General features: G+C 42.4%; 1 protein-coding gene across 1 annotated transcript in view; it reads left to right on the top strand.

Moving 5' to 3' along the window:
- The window catches only part of KCNK13 (potassium two pore domain channel subfamily K member 13), a 54,861-nt gene extending 41,593 nt beyond the window's left edge, over nucleotides 1-13,268 (top strand). Inside the window, exon 2 of the mRNA XM_053377125.1 lies at nucleotides 11,289-13,268. Coding sequence (XP_053233100.1) covers nucleotides 11,289-12,211 — 923 coding nt within the window. The 3' untranslated portion in view covers nucleotides 12,212-13,268. The remainder of the gene's footprint in view (nucleotides 1-11,288) is intronic.
- The last annotated feature ends 6,404 nt before the right edge of the window (nucleotides 13,269-19,672 follow it).

Genomic DNA, 19,672 nt, shown 5'->3' with positions numbered 1-19,672 from the left:
GGGGAACACCCTCTAAATTTCTCTAGAGTACAGGTGAGAAATTATGACAGCAGTAGAATTTTTAACAGCTCAAGCATCCGTCAAAGTGAGGGGACAGATCTCTTCAGGGAGCCAGGTCACTTGTCAGAGTGGTGTGTTCATAGTTGAAGCACTGGAGGAATTACCAGCATTTGTGGATCAAGTTTTGGGACTCAGCAGGGATTCCTGCAGCTCCCGGGAATAAGCTGAGCAGCCTGCTCAAGCATAGAGAACCATACAAAACAGCCAAGGAAGAGGAAAAGGGGCGTCTGATGCCTGCCTCTTTAAAAAACACCGGCTTCCTAGCAGCATGGCGTGCAATTTTAGCACCAAGTTCTTCTGTTTTAAAGCATCTTCGGTATATTGTATTTGATGTGACAAATTAGCTCCCAAGCATTATAGTTTATTCTCAGGGGCCCCAGCTCCTTCTTAATCACCTGAATGGCGCTGTGGGCACAGCATATTAGTGGGTTACATAAAGTTGGTGGGGACTGCAAACGATTTAGAAAATATGCTGAAAATACTCTGAAGCATCTCAGGGAAATGCTCCGCAGTTGTACCAGTAACATGTAATCCAGTGAAGACAAACACGTACGGGAAAGGGAGGGTGTCAGGAAGACAACTGGCAACCATTTTCATCCAACCAGACTTAGAATAATTGCATTTTGTCCTGTTCTAAACATTAGAGAAGTATATTCAGGCCACACAATAGGAGGGGAGGAGTATGCCCAAATCATGTTCCAGCTGCATCACCTGAATTTCACGGTATTTGCACCTTTAGCTTTGGTCCCACCTGTTAACAATGGCAGATCTCCACTTCCTAGGAGCACAGCATTTTATAGATTAAAGGGGGAGTCTGAGCACCTGCTCTAGTTTTTGGAACTGGAAACTGCTACAGGTGCATGGAGGCTTCTATAAATGCGGAACATCACTAAGGCTAGCACTCTTCCCAAGATTAAATCCTGTTAAATATGCATAGGTGTATGTTCCCTGTGTTTAATGCGTGAACCAGCTGAAGCTGGAATAAATTAAATGTATCACTTGACAAGTACCACTTCAAACAATTGCAGGAGATGGTCATAATTCACATCACAAATTAAATCCAGGGTGATGTTTTTCTATTTTATTTTAGGACCTTTTCAATCAGTTTGTTTTTGGTCTGTATTTGAAAATCCTGCAAACTCCGTAGAGTATTAACCAGAGCATTTTGGTTAAACTACAAAAATTCGAAAGCATCTAAAAGCTAGATGCCCATTCCGTAATATTTCCCTTTCTTATCACATAAATTTGTAAGTAATGTCCAGCACAAAAGGTGGGGAGGGAAGTAGCAGGCTCAAAAGAATATTGTGCTGGAGTATTGTGTTCTGTTTCAGCTATCATAGGTCATGCAGAACATGAACAAACCGGGGTGTGAAGGCAAGCAGAAAAAAAATACTGTGCTTTACCGTACAGAAGCCGATACTGAAAAGATAAGCATTAATGACTTTGGAGCAACTGGCTTCAAATTGTCCAGGGCAGGGGAAACTTCTTCAGCCCAAGAGCTACAGTCTCTCATGGGCAACCTTCCAGGAGCTTCGTATTGGTGGTGGGCAGGACCAGAGGCAAAAGGGGGCGGAGCAACTAATGTAGAGTAGGCCACATTCAGCCAGAGGTTTCTGTGCAAAGGTTAAAGGTAAAGGACTCCTGGACGCTTAAGTCCAGTCAAAGGCGACTATGGGGTTGCAGCGCTCATCTCGCTTTCAGGCTGAGAGAACTGATGTTTGTTCACAGACAGCTTTCTGGGTCATGTGTCCAACATGACTAAACTGCTTCTTGTGCAACAGAACACTGTGAAGGAAACCAGAGCACACAGAAACGCCATTTACCCTCACACCGCAGCGGTACCTATTTATCTACTTGCACTGGTGTGCTTTCCAACTGCTAGGTTGGCAGAAGCTGGGACAGAGCAACGGGAGCTCACCCCATCATGGGGATTCAAACCTCCAACCTTGTGATTGGCAAGACCAAGAGGCTCAGTGGCTTAGACCACAGCGCCACCCGCGTCCCCAAGCACACATCTTTCTTTGCTCTTATTTAATGCAAGGACAATAACAGTAAGCTGGCTGGCTCTGGGTTTGTTGCAGATGCCAGAAAGAGGGAAAGTTAACCCATACAATTTAGAGATCCAAGTCACCACTAATGGAAGACTATTTGATTTTTAGACTTGGACGTGATAGAAAAAGGAGGAACATTTGTCAAGTTTTTTTCATGAAATGAAAACATGGTTTACAGATATAGTTTTATTTATTTATTTATTATCCAGGGTTGTTGTTTTTTATCAAGTGGTGTATAAATTATATGAAATAAATAAATAAGGCAGTATGCACACATTATTATTATTTATCACTTATTTTTGTTTATTAGATTTTTATCTCTCCTTCTGGGCAGCTTCTTCTCACAAAACCCATATAGTGAGCTTTATAAGAAAGTGAGGATTGAACCTTTATCTTCAAAGTTTAGAGCCAACATTTGAACCAAACTGGATTTCAGTGCCTTGGGTTCAAACCTAGGCCGCTGGGTGTCGTATTAGGAAGATAATGTAGTGGTTTGTTAACATCCAAATACAGAGTTAATATGTAGCTGTTCCACTGATGAAATTTTCTGCTTGAATCTGCAGGAAAACCTAGAACTAATTTATTCCTCAAAGTCGAAATCAAAACTAAATATCTCTATATTCATATGATGTTGCTGTCTGACACAAATACCGTAATGCAAATATAATTGCCTTCCAATTACTCCGACTGGGTGTTTGAATTTTGTTGCATCCAATTAGAGCTAGTGTTCAACAAACGTCAAATAAATTGTGATTAAGATAAGGGGGGATGCTGCTGCGTAGGTTTCCAATAATGTCTCAGTTGGTTTTATATCTGCTCTAAGCCATAAGGCAAGGGTCACAATTTCAAACCTGGCACCCACAAGTGTCCTGGTACCCACAAAGGTTTTCACTGGTGCCACTGGGCAGGTTTCCTAAACTCAGTTTTCATTTAAAAAAAGAAGCAAGTCTCTGACCCTCCTAGAAAGAAAGTTATGGGACAAAATGTGTGGGTAACTTCTAAGCAATTTATGTGAAATGAGGAATGAGTGTGATGTACACACACACACACACACACACACACACACACACATATCTGAAGAATGCTCCCAGTTAGATAGCAACACTGTGTGTGTGATCAGTATTCTGTGATCTCCTCAACCGAAACATAGCTGACTTCCTATAGTAAGCATAAATTTGTCAGAGGTGGTTGTCTCACTCATTTGGTGTGATTCCACGTTCTCCATTGTAGCTATTTTGTGGCTGGCAACCCCAGAGCTCTCCCAAAATTTGATATGTGGCCGCCGGTCCCAAAATGTTGGCAACCCCTGTTCTAAGAGGTGGTGATTTTTCCTCCTGGGGAAACTATTTGTTCAAACAACCCAGTTATATTTTCTTTAGATCAGGTGTTCCCAAACTGATTGTGGCTCACCAATGTTCCATGAGCTTCATTCAAGTGGTCCATGGCACGTCTGTAAAAATACAGTTAAAAATCATGCAGCACCTAGCACAGCTGTAACGGGCAGAAAAATCCTTAAGTCTTCCACCAAGATCCTCAGCAAATTTTAAGAGATCCATGGAGAACAAAGTTTGGGGATGACTATTGCTTTGGATCATATTAGAATGTCTGGGCCTTGGGTGGGGGGGCTGTCGGTTTAGCCAAGGAATTTTTTTTAGTAATAATAATAATAATTTATTATTTATACCTCTCCCATCTGGCAGGGTTTCTCCAGCCACTCTGGGCAACTTCCAACAGAATATTAAAATACAATAACTTATTAAACATTAAAAGCTTCCCTAAACAGGGCTGCCTTCAGATGTTTTCTAAACATCTCATTGACATCTGGTGGGAGGGCATTCCACAGGGTGGGCGCCACTATCGAAAAGGCCCTCTGCCTGGTTCCCTGTAACTTGGCTTCTCGCAGTGAGGGAACTGCCAGAAGGCCCTCGGTGCTGGACCTCAGTGTCCAGGCAGAACAATGGGGTGGAGACGCTCCTTCAGGTATACTGGACTGAGGCCGTTTAGGGCTTTAAAGGTCAACACCAACGTGTTGAATTGTGCTTGGAAACGTACTACTTAGGTAGTATAAGAGACACAAATGCCCTGAGATCTACGGGTACAGGGTGGTCTACAAATTTAATAAACAGCTAGTAGTAGTAATGGCTATGTTCTGCCTCAACTATTGGCGGTATCGTGCCTCTGAATGTCAGTTACTGGGAATCACAAGTGAGGGAAAAGCTGTTGCTTGATGGCTTCCCATGGGCATCTGGTTGGTCACTGTGCGACCAGGATACTGACTAGATGGCCATTGGCCTTATCCAGCAGGGTTGTTGCTATGTTATGAGGCCACAGAGCAATGTGATGGCTATGGTATGATCACAGCACAGTCATATTCCATGCCAGTCAAAGTGAATAGATGCTTTGATGGCCACACCAAAAGTCCCTACTGGCTGCATCCAGACATAATTTCAGTATCTGAGAAGCCATGGCCTGGGAATTGTTGACTCAGTCAGGTTTTAGAGGTTATTATCTAACAGCTGTTACCAGTGGCATAGCGTGGGTTGTCAGCACCCGGGGCAAGGCAAGTAATTTGCGCCCCCTAACCCGTGGATTTTAGCACTCGAGTCTCTTCTGCGCCCCCCCAGATGTTGCGCCTGGTGCGGCCGACCCCCCCTGCACCCCCCATGTTACGCCACTGGCTGTTACCCTGTAGGAACAAGCCCTGAAACTTCACAAGTCTTTGTCAACTCTTCTTGGTTATTCACAGCTTTCTATGTTGCTGTACAAATGTGAACTTTCCTTTCTGGTTTATACGTGATCATTTGGCCAGAACTAAGAGGGGTTATAATAAATAATAATAATAAATTTTTATTTATACCCCACCCTCCCCAGCCTCCAGGGCGGCTAACACCAGGTATAAAAACAATTGATTAAAATACAACTTAAAAACAAGATTAAAATACAACATTAAAATGCAGCCTCATTTCAGTTAAAGTGAGTTCAGAGTTTCATTTTTTTACAGTGATGTAAAATCTTTTCATTTTTTACAGCCTAGTCGTTTAAGGCATTTTATAAATCATCGGTATCATAAGAGCAGCATCATGCATTGTTTATAAATGAGATTGTTATTCTCTTGATAATAACAAACATATCTTAATACGCTATGTTTGAAGTTTTCATCTGTTTTTAGTTTATTGTAGATTTTAATTATTTTGTAATTTTGTAATTTCTTTAGTTGTTAATTTGAATGTTTGAAGGTTTTTTTGAAAACCACCCTGAGGTTCTATTTACAATCAAGTAGTATTTGCATATTGTTACAGAGCATACATGCATACGTATTAGAGAAAAAATACCTATTCTGAAAGATGACTCTACATATGATCTCTGTTAATCCATATGGGAATAGCCTTCTATGCAACTGTCTCAAGGCGATGAAAACAGCAAAAACAACAACAGTTAACCGATATATTTAAAACCATAAAACCATAGAAAATAGCCGCTCCTGGACAAGAACAGATGGGAAATTTCCCCTGACCTCATGCTTTACCAACTGAGCTACCGAGGTGGATAATAATAATATTGCATTTTATGCTCACATTTTTATCTTGACATTTTAGTGTTGTATTTAATTTCTGCTGTGTTTTTTTTGGAGAGATTTTGTTCTGGGACAGTCTATAAGCAAACAATCCATCAGAACAAGGCAGGAGCAACTGTATGCCTGCAAGTCATATATGTAATCCAGTCTTAAATCAAAGGCTGAGCTCTCCATGGTCCTGATTCTTGGTTGCCTAATATATACTTCCTACACCTGCCCACAACACCCCTTTGGGCTCTTGCTGGAAAGTTATATGGTGCTTTAAACTTGTAATGTGTTCCGTGCGTGTTCTGAAGCATACATTAGAGGCATTCATAACACTCCTTTTGAACATGTAATATGTTTTTAATCAAAGTGCTTGGGGAAATGGCATGAAGCTGCACAATTAATTTTGGAAAGGAAGTGTTTGGATAAATTGTGGGTGTGTTGCATTTTCAGTTGTTGGAGTATTTTCCTGGCTTGCTACGTGCCACATAATTAATGCAGTATTTTAATAACTAATTTATAAAGCCAAACATGAGCAAAATATTTTGTCTTTCTAATGTTTGATTAAATACGGCTTTGCTCTCCACCAGTCAGCTAGGTAAACAAACTACAGCTTCTTTGGACGAAGCCATGACTGCCTAAAAGTAGCATCATGGTGCTTTAAATATGTGGTGTGTGACTGTGGCCTTATCTGGCAAATAACAAAGCAAGGAAGGAAGGAGAGTTTCGCCCATGTGGATGTGAACTAGTGCAAATGTGCTCATTTTTCTCTGAAAATGAGCACAGATTAGCAGTAATGGTTCTGTAAATGAGAAAAGGAAGGCTATCTTCACTTCATCATACTTGAGCCCATCGTCAAACACCTGATACTTTTTAGCATCCTGTATTTCCATTTATCTGTGCTGACAGAATATTCTGATAAAGAAGCGGAGGTGTTTAATTCAGTGTGGGGGGTGCTTCATATGTTACTTCTAGCAGGCATATTTTGCTTAATAATCAAGCGAAAGGGTATCCAGTTGTTTTCATATTTGTGTGCATGCATCATTTAAATTGGAGTCTTTTTAAAATAGCCCAGTTATTAAAAAGTGAGTGCAGTGTTCCTTTGTGTAAGAACAAAGACAAAGAAACAACTGCGCCACACAGTCGTGCAGATATCATCAGGTCCACCACGAGGAGAAATGGAAATGAAGTGAAATAATACTGTTCCAACCCTGTGATTCTGGTGTGTCCCAAAGGCTATCAAGTCCAACCTCCCTGGCTGATGCAGGAAATCCACTGAGACACAAAAGAGTTCGGTGTGGGAAAGCTTGATGCTGGGTGAATGTTCTTATGAAACAGACCTGCTCCTCTTTTTGGCATGCAGGAGAACATTCCAGGGTGTTCACAGGGTCAGTTTCCTTGTAATGGGAGAGCACTAGAGAGTCACATTGTCTTGCCATATCTGTTGCTGTGCAGGTTTCCAAGCAGAGCACAGAATCATAAAATCATAGAGTTGGAAGGGACCACAAGGATCATCTAGTTCAGGGGTCCCCCAACTAAGGCCTGCAGGCCAGATAAGGCCCAAGGGATTCGTTTATCCAGCCCGCGGCGACCCCTACGCCCGCTCTTACCGGCACTGCGTTGCGTGGCTGCCCACCTCCAGGTCGGAGGAGAATCGGAAACAGCCTGTGCGCATGCACAAGTATTATTTGCGCATGCGCAAGTGTTATTTGCACATGCACATGTGTTATTTCCAGTGCACATCCGGCTCGGAGGAGGCCTGTGCACATGCGCACAAGCTATTTCCGGTGCTCCTCTGACCCAGAAGTGCGCAGGAAATAGCATGTGCGAATACGTATGGGCACACGCTCCCCTGCCCTCTGGCCCACCGCGCAATCAGCGCTGGAGACACCAGCCTGAGGAGCAGTAAGTTTGCTGACCCCTGATCTAGTTCAACCCCCTGCAATGCATTTGTACATTGTTAAAAATTGATTGTTTCCAGAGAATGTAAGTTGTTCATTTTCCCCATATGCAGTAAAACAGGCTTCCTCAAACTCAGCCCTCCAGATGTTTTTGGCCTACAACTCCCATGAGCCATAGCTAGCAGGACCGGTGGTCAGGGAAGATGGGAACTGTAGTCTCAAAACATCTGGAGGGCCGAGTTTGAGGAAGCCTGTAGTAAAGCCACAAAAATACTATGGTATCAGACATCCCTGGGAAGAGAGATTGACTGTTAAACCACTTTGGGAATTGTAGCCCTATGTGAGGAAGGGAAAGTCCCTATGCTCCTTTAACCAACATAACACTCAGCTTTTTTAACCAACCCAGGGTTTTTAGAAGCAATTTTACTCCTAAAGCAGGCAATGGACTTGCTGATGATGCTTAAGGTTCTGGAAATTTAGCACTTTTGTCCCAGTTTCAGCCAAATCCAGCTAAAACTTCTGATTCTGGCCTAATTCAGATTTGAAGGCTGAGGATAATAACAGCCTTTAAGGAAAATTGCAGCTTTTCTACATTAAGTCCATGATCACCAGTCAGCTGCCTGGTGATAGACCCATTCACAATACTCATGGTAGTCAAAAATCATAACATTTAGTGCCTGTGCTGTCTGCACATTTGACCTCTTCATTCTTCATAGGAAAGCGGAATTGGGAAGGTGGGTAATTTTGAAATTTTTGAAGGGGCTTTCCAGCTACTATCAAGTTAGTTCTCCCAATTAAATGGAATGCTTCTAAGAAGATAGAGGGCAATCAAGGTGCTGCAACAAAACACAACCCCTGCCTTGCACCGGCATAAAAATTATTTACTTAATTATATTTACATCCTGTCTTTCCTCCAAGAAGCTCAATGTGGTTCGTGGTTCTCCCTTTTCTTTTCTTTTCTTTTCTTTTCTTTTCTCATCCTCACAACAATTCTATGAGGTAGTTTAGGCTGAGAGACAATGACTGGTCCAAGCTCACTCAGTGAGCTTTGTGGTCCATTGGGGATTTGAACCCTGGTCTCCCAGCTCCTAGTCCAACACCCTAACCACAACACCACAGTGGCTCTATGCTTCATTGCCCACCAAAAATAATGAAGATACAAATTACCAGAATAAATCTGAGTGTAATAATACAAGTTGTGGTACTGTCGTGAGTATCTAATTCCTATCTAGGGATTTGTTTATTTTTGGCTAACAACACAGAACTCAAATACACTTTGCTTAGCATATTACACACCCACATGAACATTGCTGTAATTAATGGAGCACAGGAACCTTGCCAAGAGAGACCACAGACAGGAGCTCAAAGGAAACTCTTAACACTCTTCAATGTACAGGACAAAGACATCATGTTGCAATAAGGGATGTGCTTTTCAGTGAATATTATCTACTGCCTTGTTAGTTTAGCAAAAGTGTAGGAGGCAATGACTTAGATCAAACTCTGGGAAAGTAAAGGGAGCCTAGCACTCTGTCCTCCCCAAATTACAGACTTTCAGGGTGACAAAATGTAAGATAAACTGTAACTGTCTCTTAGTATCATTATGCTCTCTTCTCTACCAACGAGGGCCTCAGTTTTGTAAAGTTCCATGTCAGTTTCTAATCTCAAAGTTGAGGGCTTGGGACACTGTGTTCCATTTCTAGGAAAAGGGGGAGAAAGAAAAATCTTATTTTCTTTGAGGATCCCAAGTTCTCCTTATGTTGGGGAGGAAACAAAAAATGGCCAGCAAGCATTTGGAAGCAGCCGAGGTAAAAAGAAGCAGCTATCCCATGAGGAGCAACTATGTCCCTTGATATAAATGACAGCCTACTAAGCAACTGTACTAGATTGAAGCAGATTTATAGCACAAACTCGACCTAAATCCAAATGCTCTGATTGAATTGAAGACAAAGGCTGCAAATCTAAAGTTACTAGGCGTGAACTGAAACAAATGTCTACACATAGTTTTGATTGATCTGAAAGAGTCCGGTTGCCTCTGACTGATTGCTTGATTTTCACATTTATATGCTGTTATTTTGGCCCTGCCAGATATTTAAATCAACAATAAATATCCCAAAGCCTGATTCATCAAACTTAGTAGCTTCAGTCAATCCTCACAAAACAAGCACAGCAAGCAGCTTCAACAATAAATATGGGTAAATACATAACTGTTGCCAGATATCCAAAGAAATGGGGGGGGGGGTGTTTTCTTCTCCTTAAAGGGCACAAGCCCAGCAAGTCTGCCTCAAGAGACAATTCACAGTAGAAAAGATACTGCCGCTTACAGCCATCCACTTTACTTTAGGTACCACAGGTATGCCACCACATTCAGATGCATAGAACACAGGAAGTTACCCTGTACTGTGCCAAAGCATTGGTTCAGCTAGCTGACTGTTGTCTAATTTAGGGGTAACCAACACAGTGCCTTCCAGATGTTGTTGGACTACAACTCGCATCAACACCAGCCAGCATTCAGGGGTGATGGCGGTTATAGTCACAAAACATCTGGAGAGAACCAGATGTTCTCTCCTGGTCTAATCGGACCAACAGAGGTTCTCCAGGATTTCAGATGAGTCCCATCCCTACCTGGAAAAACCAGGGATCAACCAGGCGGGCCTTTTGCATAACTGCTAACTGTGTGAGGGAGAACACACCATTAGGGCTTTTAGAAACCCTCTTGGGGGAACTATGGGGTCAGTTTTTGTTTTGCTTTAAATTATAGTAGAATGGAAGAGTGCAGGGGTAATGCCGTTCCACCCACCTTCCAAATAGTGTATGTGACCTCCAGCCCATCCTTCCTAGAAGGATGGAAAAGACCAGCAGATAACTTTCCATACTTTTTCGGCTATTAGACACCCCCCATATAGAAGACTCCCCCCTATTTTGGGGGACTCAATTTTAAGAAAATGCGGGGAGCTGGCCCAAAGTTGTTGAGCCTCTCCCCCCATGTAGCTGTGGGCAGGAAACACTCCCTAGATCGTTTCCTGTGCTCAACAGCATCAAGGGAAGTTGCACTCCAGCCAGCCAGCCCCCAGTGCCCCCAGACTGCTCGTCGCATGCAGCGACATCTCCCTCCCTCCATGCCACTATCAGTGTATTGGACAACCCCCGTTTTTTGACATGATTTTTGTGTCAAAAAACTGGGGTTGTCCAATGCACAGAAAAATACAGTAATAAAATGTGAAGAAACAGTACGAGCAATTTAGATAAATGTGTCATTTAAAGTTATTTAAAGTTAATCTCTAAATCTCTAAGAATAGGAGGAGATGGATCCCAGTAAGTCAACCAACCACTCAGATCTTGTTGGTGCTACCCAACTCCAATTTACAACCACACTTTTTCAGACCCAGTCGCCGATCTGCAAAACGGAGATAATACCCTTTGCAGGGCTGTTGTAACAAATACTAGATCAAGTTTATGAAGCACTCAAGAACATTACATGGATGATTATGATGATTCCTATCTGTTACTGAGATCACATCTAAAGATGACGATGATGATTTATTAAATGTGTATACTGCCCTGTTCCCACAGGTTTCAGGGTGGTTCACAACATAAAATCACAAAATACATAAATAAAGATTCTTATGTTAAAATGGGTTCCCTGTCCCTTTTGCCTGTTCCTCTGTGCCGCTGAGAAGTCTTGCCCATGTGACTTTTCCCTGTTGTTTTGTCTTCCAGGTTTTGGCATGACCACACCGGCCACTGTCACAGGCAAGCTTTTCCTGATATTCTATGGCCTTATAGGCTGTGCAGGGACCATTTTGTTCTTCAACTTGTTCCTGGAGCGCTTGATCACCATCATAGCCTATGTCATGAAGTCCTGCCGCGAGAGGCAACTGAGGCGGAGGGGGGGCCTTGCCCAAGACAGCCATCACACTCCTGGGACCGCCGAAGTGGACAGCTTGGCAGGATGGAAGCCGTCCGTATATTACGTCATGCTTATCTTGTGCATTGCGTCCGTCATTGTTTCCTGTTGTGCCTCTGCTCTGTATTCTCCCATGGAAGGGTGGACGTATTTGGACTCGCTTTATTTTTGCTTTGTGGCCTTCAGCACCATTGGCTTTGGCGACCTGGTGAGTGGCCAGAACACCCACTATGAGAACCGAGGCCTTTACCAATTTGGCAATTTCCTGTTTGTACTCATGGGGGTTTGTTGCATCTACTCCCTCTTTAACGTGATCTCCATCGTCATCAAGCAGTCTGTGAATTGGATATTAAGGAAACTGGACAACACGTGCCATAGGTGCCAAAGAAAACTCTTCCGGTCGCGAAGGAATGTTGTGGTGCCGGGAGTTGCCCGGAACCAACGCAACATATCCATCGAGTCAGATGGTGTCCTTGAGAGTGAGGCAGATGGGCGCAGGCTGTCCGGCGAGATGATCTCGATGAAAGACCTCTTAGCGTCTAACAAAGTGTCACTGGCCATCATGCAAAAACAGTTGTCCGACAGTGCCAATGGCTGCCCCAGAGCAAGCATCGCTTCTAGACAAAACGGTTTTGCTGGTGGTGTAGGCGCTTTGGGCATTATGAACAACAGGCTGGCAGAGACCAGTACGGATAGAGACATCCACGCTGGGAGGGGATCACTGGGTAACAGATAATGAAGGGTCAAAAGTCGTCACAGAGACAGAACTAACTGAGCAGGCCACCTTTTGAGAAGAGGTGTCTTTAGTGTTGCTGCTGGCAGTTCAGACCTCTTGCATTTTGCACTGCGCCGCCGATCCACCCTTGCCCTGCTGACCCTGCCAAAAAACATCCCAGTGGTGTCATGTAGTATGGCTGCAATTAACAAGCTTCTTCAGCATGTATTTAAGTTTAGGTCTGAGTTAGGAGCAAGGAGAAATGGAGAGAAACCATGCAGATGCGTTGCTCCCTTTGTTTTGGCTGGCACCTCAGTCCTGTAAATGCTCAGAAGAGCAAGCAGTTAAAGTTGCAGTAGTAGTCACAATCCAGAGATGTTGTGCACCAGAAAGTGCGGTACAAGAACAACTGTTTGTGTCGGAAGGTGCAGGAAGCAACCGCTTAGGTGGATAGCTGAATAGCCCAGCAGTGACTCATCTGTGGTTTTCAGATGCTGTTGGACTCCAATTCCCATCAGCCCCAGCTGATCCCCGTGGTCAGGGATGTTGGGAGTTGTAGTCCATCAACATCTGGAGAACACCAGGTTAGGGCCCCTCTCCTGAAATAGCCACTTGCCTTTGATTTCACTAGTGAACAGTCATTCGCTACTGGGTCCAAGAGTGACTAGCCCACCTGAGTAGTGTGCTCCATTTGGAGATGGAAAGTGGATCTCTTCTTCCTCAGCTGCCCAGACCATTTATCTTTCTTCATGCATTGGAATCCTACACTGTGTGGCATGTGCAGAAGACATAATCAGGAGATCTGCATGCAGTGGTATCATGTGTGGGTTTGTGTGCAAAAAAAGAAGTTTTATTGCACATTTTAGGATCAGTGCTATTTTTCTAGAAAAAGAAGTGCCAGAACTCATCATTATCACCTCCCTTGTTCTCTTAGAATGGCAATGGTGCCCACCTGAGAGGTGCCGGAACTGAGTTCTGGCTGCGGAAAAAAGCCCTGTTTAGGATCACATGTATCTGATAGCAAAACTTTGCCTCACAAGGAAAAATATGTGCCTATGTGTCTTTCATTGTGAGGCAGTGTTCTGCCATAAGACACACTAGATTAAATTTAAGTTAAATCCCATAGAGTCACCAGGCACCCAGGTTTCAAAATGCAAGTGCTCCTGTTATGAAACTTGATCCATAGCTGCTATCACTACCATCAATAGATCTCTGCAAAAAGGTGACTTTCCCAAAATCTACAACAGGGGTGGTAAAATGGAAAAGCATGGAAATGATCAAGCACAAACACATGTCAAAATAATTTCATAGACTTGCTGTTTACCGTCAAGCCAAAATATAATGTGCGGCTAGGAAGGAACAGGAGAAACCTAACACTGAGATTTTATTATCTAGGCTGTAGCTTTATAACTTTATAAGACCATGAGTTTGGGAAACAGAAAAGTTTCAGTTTGGAGAGGAGATGCTAGCAGAGGTCATTTGGGAACCATATTAAGGCCTGCTTTATGAAAACATTTTTATTAATAACCACAGGAAGAATGTGGGAGTGTGCTGTTGCAACCTGAACATGACCCTAACTTAGGAGGTACTGTAATTCTCCAAAGGACTGAGAAATTACGTGGGACTAATTGGATGGCCTCATGAACTGAAATGATATAAATGGAATGAAAATGGGCATTGCAAAATGTAAGGACATGTATTTGGAAGCAAACAATAAAAGATGTTTGTTACCTGCCGAACTGGTAGTTGAAAACAACCCGCAGAGAAAATGATTTCAGGATATTGGTTGATCACAAAATGGCAACCAGCCACCAACATGACACAGCTGCAAGAATGGCAAGTATAATGCTTAGAAGTATTAGGTGAAAAAAAAAATAGTAGTATAGAGCACTTTTAGTATAAAGCCTTGATTTTGTTTTCCTCTGTGAGGAATACAACCTATCCATTAAAACAGTTAAAACTTTCTTCTTCTTCTTCATACCCCACCCATCTGACTGGGTTGCCATCCACTCTGCGTGGCTTCCAGCATATACAAAAACATAATAAAGCATTGAACATTAAAAACTTCCCTATACAGGGCTGCCTTCAGGTGTCTTCTAGTTACTTATCTCCTTGGCATCTGATGGGAGGGTGTTCCACAGAGCAGGCGCCACCACCGAGAAGGCCCTCTGCCTGGTTCCCTGTAACCTCACTTCTCACAGGGAGGGAACCACCAGAAGGCCCTCAAAGGAGGACCTCAGTGTCCAGGCTGAACAATGGAGGTGGAGACGCTCCTTCAGGTATACAGTTATTACAGCAATCAGAAGTAACATCGAAATACCCTCTGCTCACAAAAATGGGTTGGATCAAGCATCTGGGAAACTGCAACAGGTAAACCAAGCTGTGTGCATACACTGTACAGTGGTACCTCAGGTTAAGTACTTAATTCGTTCCGGAGGTCCGTACTTAACCTGAAACTGTTCTTAACCTGAAGCACCACTTTAGCTAATGGGGCCTCCTGCTGCCGCTGCACCGCCGGAGCATGATTTCTGTTCTCATCCAGAAGCAAAGTTCTTAACCTGAAGCACTATTTCTGGGTTAGCAGAGTCTGTAACCTGAAGCGTATGTAACCTGAAGTGTATGTAACCCGAGGTACCACTGTAATGCGAGCTCTTTGAGGCCTTTGGGTTGTGCCATACAGTAAATGGTTAACAACAAATGAATTTGATTTGGCACGGATTCCAGTGACAACTTCTCAAGGGTTTATCACAAGTGTCCTTGGACATGAAATGCTTTGGCAAGTTCCTTTTTAGCATTCATGTAACTTCATCCCCAACTTGGTTCACATATCTTGGTGATGATGATAATGACAGGGTTTTGATTAGGAAAGATGGAAACGCCTAATTCTGCTAAATGAAACTACCCAAGCGCTCATTATGAACAGGTGGGGACCTAAATGAGAATGGCTTTAATGGTGAGAGAAAGGCAGGAACAGGAAATTGGGTGGATCAATAATGGCTGGAGGACATTAGAGAACAGTAGAACAGAGATATTAAATAGAAAAGAAGTGGTTGCGGGGGAAATCAGAGCCACGTTCATTTACTCTTGTGCAAAGCTATTAAAACTGATAATGTTTGCATGGCAGTAATTGAACAAAAAAATGGATTGAAATTAAATCCAAAATGCAGTATGGGAATGGAAGGCTTTTCAGTTATGTGCTTTGGACATTGGTTTGTGAATTCACAAAGGCAAGCAAATTCTGTTTAGGATGAGCCAGAGGTTTTGTAAGAAAGAGTCATTGAATGAAGCAAGAGGGAGGGTTTGACTCAGTGCCTCTAAGAAGGAAGACACAAGCACCACTATTCTTCCTGCTGCAACATAAAAGCCAAACGTTTTATGTAATAAACAAAGAGAAAGAGAACCTATCCAGTTGATGCTGACACAAAACCCCACACATACACTATGTAAAAGAAGAGAAGTTTCACCACCCCTCCTCTCCCCTCTTTTTTCTTCCCCGACCTTATACTGTCCACAACACTAATGTCTCATACCAAATGTAACTGATCTGTAGAAAAGACTTTACAACCTGAAAAAGAGACAATACATGTACTTTTGTAAACCAGGAAAACCTTTAATAAAAATTATATATTCCCCCCCAAAAATATATTTGGACAAACTCCAGAAGATGACATGAAAATGAGATCAACCCTGAACAATGAATGAGCTTCTTTGGTTCTGACCCCTTTAGCCATTGGTGGTAATAAATAATAATAATAAATAATAATAATAATAATAATAATAATAATAATAATAATAATAATTATACCCCGCCCTCCCCAGCCAAGACCGGGCTCAGGGTGGCTAACAACCAATATAAAAACAAATTGATTGAAATACAACTTAAAAACAAGATTAAAATATAACATTAAAAAATTTAAAAGCAGCCAATAGCTAGATTTCCAACCTTGAACTTTTCAGGTTTCTACGAAGCAGCTGGGAGCAAGCTGAAGGATACTAGAGACTCATCATGCCACCACTGAACAAACCTTTGAATGAATTTTTAACACATTTCTGAATGTGTCTAAATCTTTCCCTTCTGTTATTACCAACGGGAGAGGAAACATTTTTAATGCAAACACACACACAGCCCAGGAGGGCAAAGGACAAGTCAGGAAAACCGGCTTTGTATCCACAGTGCCCTCTCCCAGTTAGCATTGTAGCCTTAGTATTTTATGTGATGTGAGGGCATTTTTAAAAAGCAATTAGCAATGCTGGGCAAGGATGCCATCTGCACCTGGTACACCTGCACTGAAAAGATGCAGCCTTCCGTGGATTGAAGTTTTTTGTGAAAAAAGTCCTTAATGTATATTGTGGAAACATTAACATTCTGATCAGAGCTTCACACTCCACCTAATTCCATTAAGAGTCTTTACTGTCATGTGGCTCTAAATAGTGCAAGCAATGTTTACAGTTGCCTTCCTTCAATATTTTAACTCTGTTGGATAACTTGCAGAAATTGGTGTGCAGACAGAAGCTTCAACAGGCCACGACAAGCAGCACTTTGTGATCTTGTCACACAGGTGAAGTGTACAATGCAAATTACTCTGAATGGAAAAAACTTTGAGGCAATCAAATTATACTCCATCCATTTGAAAGTTCACTTCAAGGAGAAAGAAGCTGAGGCACCTTGAGCTTGTTCACCTTCATTGCTCAGTGAAGACACATTTAGCCTGCCAACTGTCCTTACCAAGTTTGCATTTCTTGATGGCAGAATTATAGCTACTGAGAGCTGCATCCCTTTAGTCCTTACAACTGTTTTTGAACTGTTTATTTAATACAGGGATGCTTCACATGTGCAGGGACCTCATTAGATCATGATGGTGTCTGTTTAGTTGTTGAAATTATTCAAAGTGACTTACAAACACAATACAGTGGTACCTCGGGTTACATACGCTTCAGGTTACATACGCTTCAGGTTACAGACTCCGCTAACCCAGAAATAGTGCTTCAGGTTAAGAACTTTGCTTCAGGATAAGAACAGAAATCGTGCTCCGGCGGTGCGGCAGCAGCAGGAGGCCCCATTAGCTAAAGTGGTGCTTCAGGTTAAGAACAGTTTCAGGTTAAGTACGGACCTCCGGAACGAATTAAGTTCTTAACCCAAGGTACCACTGTAGTCTGGTTAATTCGTTCCGTAGGTCCATTCTTAACCTGAAACCGTTCTTAACCTGAGGTACCACTTTAGCTAATGAGGCCTCCCGCTGCCGCCGCCGTGTGATTTATGTTCTCATCCTGAGGTAAAGTTCTTAACCCGAGGTACTACTTCCGGGTTAGCGGAATCTGTAACCCAAAGTGTTTGTAACCCAAGGTGTTTGTAACCCGAGGTACCACCGTACTAAAACATAGTACAGTGAACACAATAATCAATCAAATCCTTATTACAGTCATAGACCAGCATAAGTAGAGTGGGGTACAGTCATTTAGAATCTGTAAAAAGGTTTTGGAAAGCTAAAATTATTAAAACAGAAGGTATATATAAAAGACTAAAAGAAGCTAAAAGAAGCTAAATGAAGGGTTAGGAGCATTAAATGGATGTGGAAGAGCATAAAAGGTTAGTATATAAAAGGCTATGACTATCGATTTACAAAGCACTCTGCTATGGGTGTTCATTAAATCTAGTTTGCGGCACACGTCATCAACCGACGAATTTTGAACGCTGCTATGCAGAACCTGGCAGCATTGTATGTTGTAGCTGAATGAACACAATAAAAACTTTTTAAAACCTACAAACATCTTTGCAGGGAATTTGGTGCCAATAGAGAGTATCCCTTTCAGAAGGTGGATTTGCCTCCAAAAGGGAGGAAAGGTTTCAATGTTCACTTCATACCTGCTCTGATCTCCTTAATTATCACCCCTATCCTACCCTCAGTTGAAAGTTCAGAGGAAGGGCCACTTTCAGTGATACTCAGTATGTGTCTTGTGTGCAAGAAGTCCAAAATTCAGTCCGCAGCGTCTTCAGGTGGGACTGGAAGAGTCTTTCTTCTGAAATGTTGGGGAGCCACTGCCTGCCAGTGCATACAATACTGAATCAGATGGACCAATCAATGGTCTAACTTGGTGTAAGGCAGCTTCCCGGGCTCCTAAAACCCTACATGTCTGTTTCAGTGACGTGTTTATGTAACATATACTTCGGCCCTTGTTTTTTTGCTAGGCTCACAATCCAGAAACAAATGTGGAAGTTGTTGCATTAGTCCAAAAGGATGCTATACTAAGATGGGCCCTTTGGTCCGACTCGTCTTGCATCCTTTTGAGACCCCTGTGATGATTTTGTTTGTCTCCTGAGCAATTCTAGCACCTGGCTTGAAAGAGTTTTTCAAAGACCAAGGCGAGGTGGAGAAAATGGGAAAAGTAAGCAGAGGGACTTGCATTAGGGAGCAATTTGTAGGATGCAAGTCCTAAGAGTACTCTTGGGGTTGTCAGGGATGTGGATGGCATTAACTGCACAGTTACAGAAAATGAGAAAACGCTGTCCATTTTCAATGAATTTGCCAATGATAGAATTTACAACCTTACCTTTAATGTTCTGACATCAGAAATTTAACAAAGAATTCCTGTTAAGATTTACTGGATATCTTTCATCTGATCTTCAAGAAACGTTTCAGTGAGCCCATCTCTATTCTTCAATATGCCCTTTAAAATATTATAGATGTATAATTTTACAATGCTTTTTAAAATAACTGAATTGATCTACCCCCCTCTTTTAAGCAAACTTCAATGAGTAGCCTGCTTGTGGTCTGCAGCAGGTACACTTTAAATATCTTTCTTGCTTTTTAAACAATGATTACAATAGAGGAAATGTAACAAAGGTGACATGGTTAGAGAATCTTTCTGTTTAAATATAGCGTTCAAAGCATTTCTGCAGGGGGACAAGCTGAAATGTGTTCCAAATTATCCTTGGAAGAAGAAGAAGAAGAAGAAGAAGAAGAAGAAGAAGAAGAAGAAGAAGAAGAGTTTGGATTTGATATCCCGCCTTTCACTCCCCTTCAGGAGTCTCAAAGCGGCTAACATTCTCCTTTCCCTTCCTCCCCCACAACAAACACTCTGTGAGGTGAGTGGGGCTGAGAGACTTCAAAGAAGTGTGACTGGCCCAAGGTCACCCAGCAGCTGCATGTGGAGGAGCGGGGACGCGAACCCAGTTCACCAGATTACGTGACTACCGCTCTTAACCACTACACCACACTGGCTCACCACACTGGCAGGGTTTTGTGGGGTTTTTTTGCAGCATTCAGAATGTTACAAGCTGCTGTGCTGAAGTATAACATATACAAAAGAATACTTAGAAAACATAAAAAACCATATGGGGATGTGAATTGTTTCCTTTATTTTTCCTAACAATTATGAACTTTAAATTTAATGGCCCAAATAGTGGAGTAGGAGAGCTGAAAAAAATGCCAATATATTTCACATCTGGCAACCAATGCACCAGATAGTACATAGGTAAGTAAA

Source organism: Podarcis raffonei, chromosome 1, assembly GCF_027172205.1.
Source record: "Podarcis raffonei isolate rPodRaf1 chromosome 1, rPodRaf1.pri, whole genome shotgun sequence".
NCBI classification, from domain to species: Eukaryota; Metazoa; Chordata; class Lepidosauria; order Squamata; family Lacertidae; genus Podarcis; species Podarcis raffonei.
This window is presented reverse-complemented; position numbering and strand designations above follow the sequence as displayed.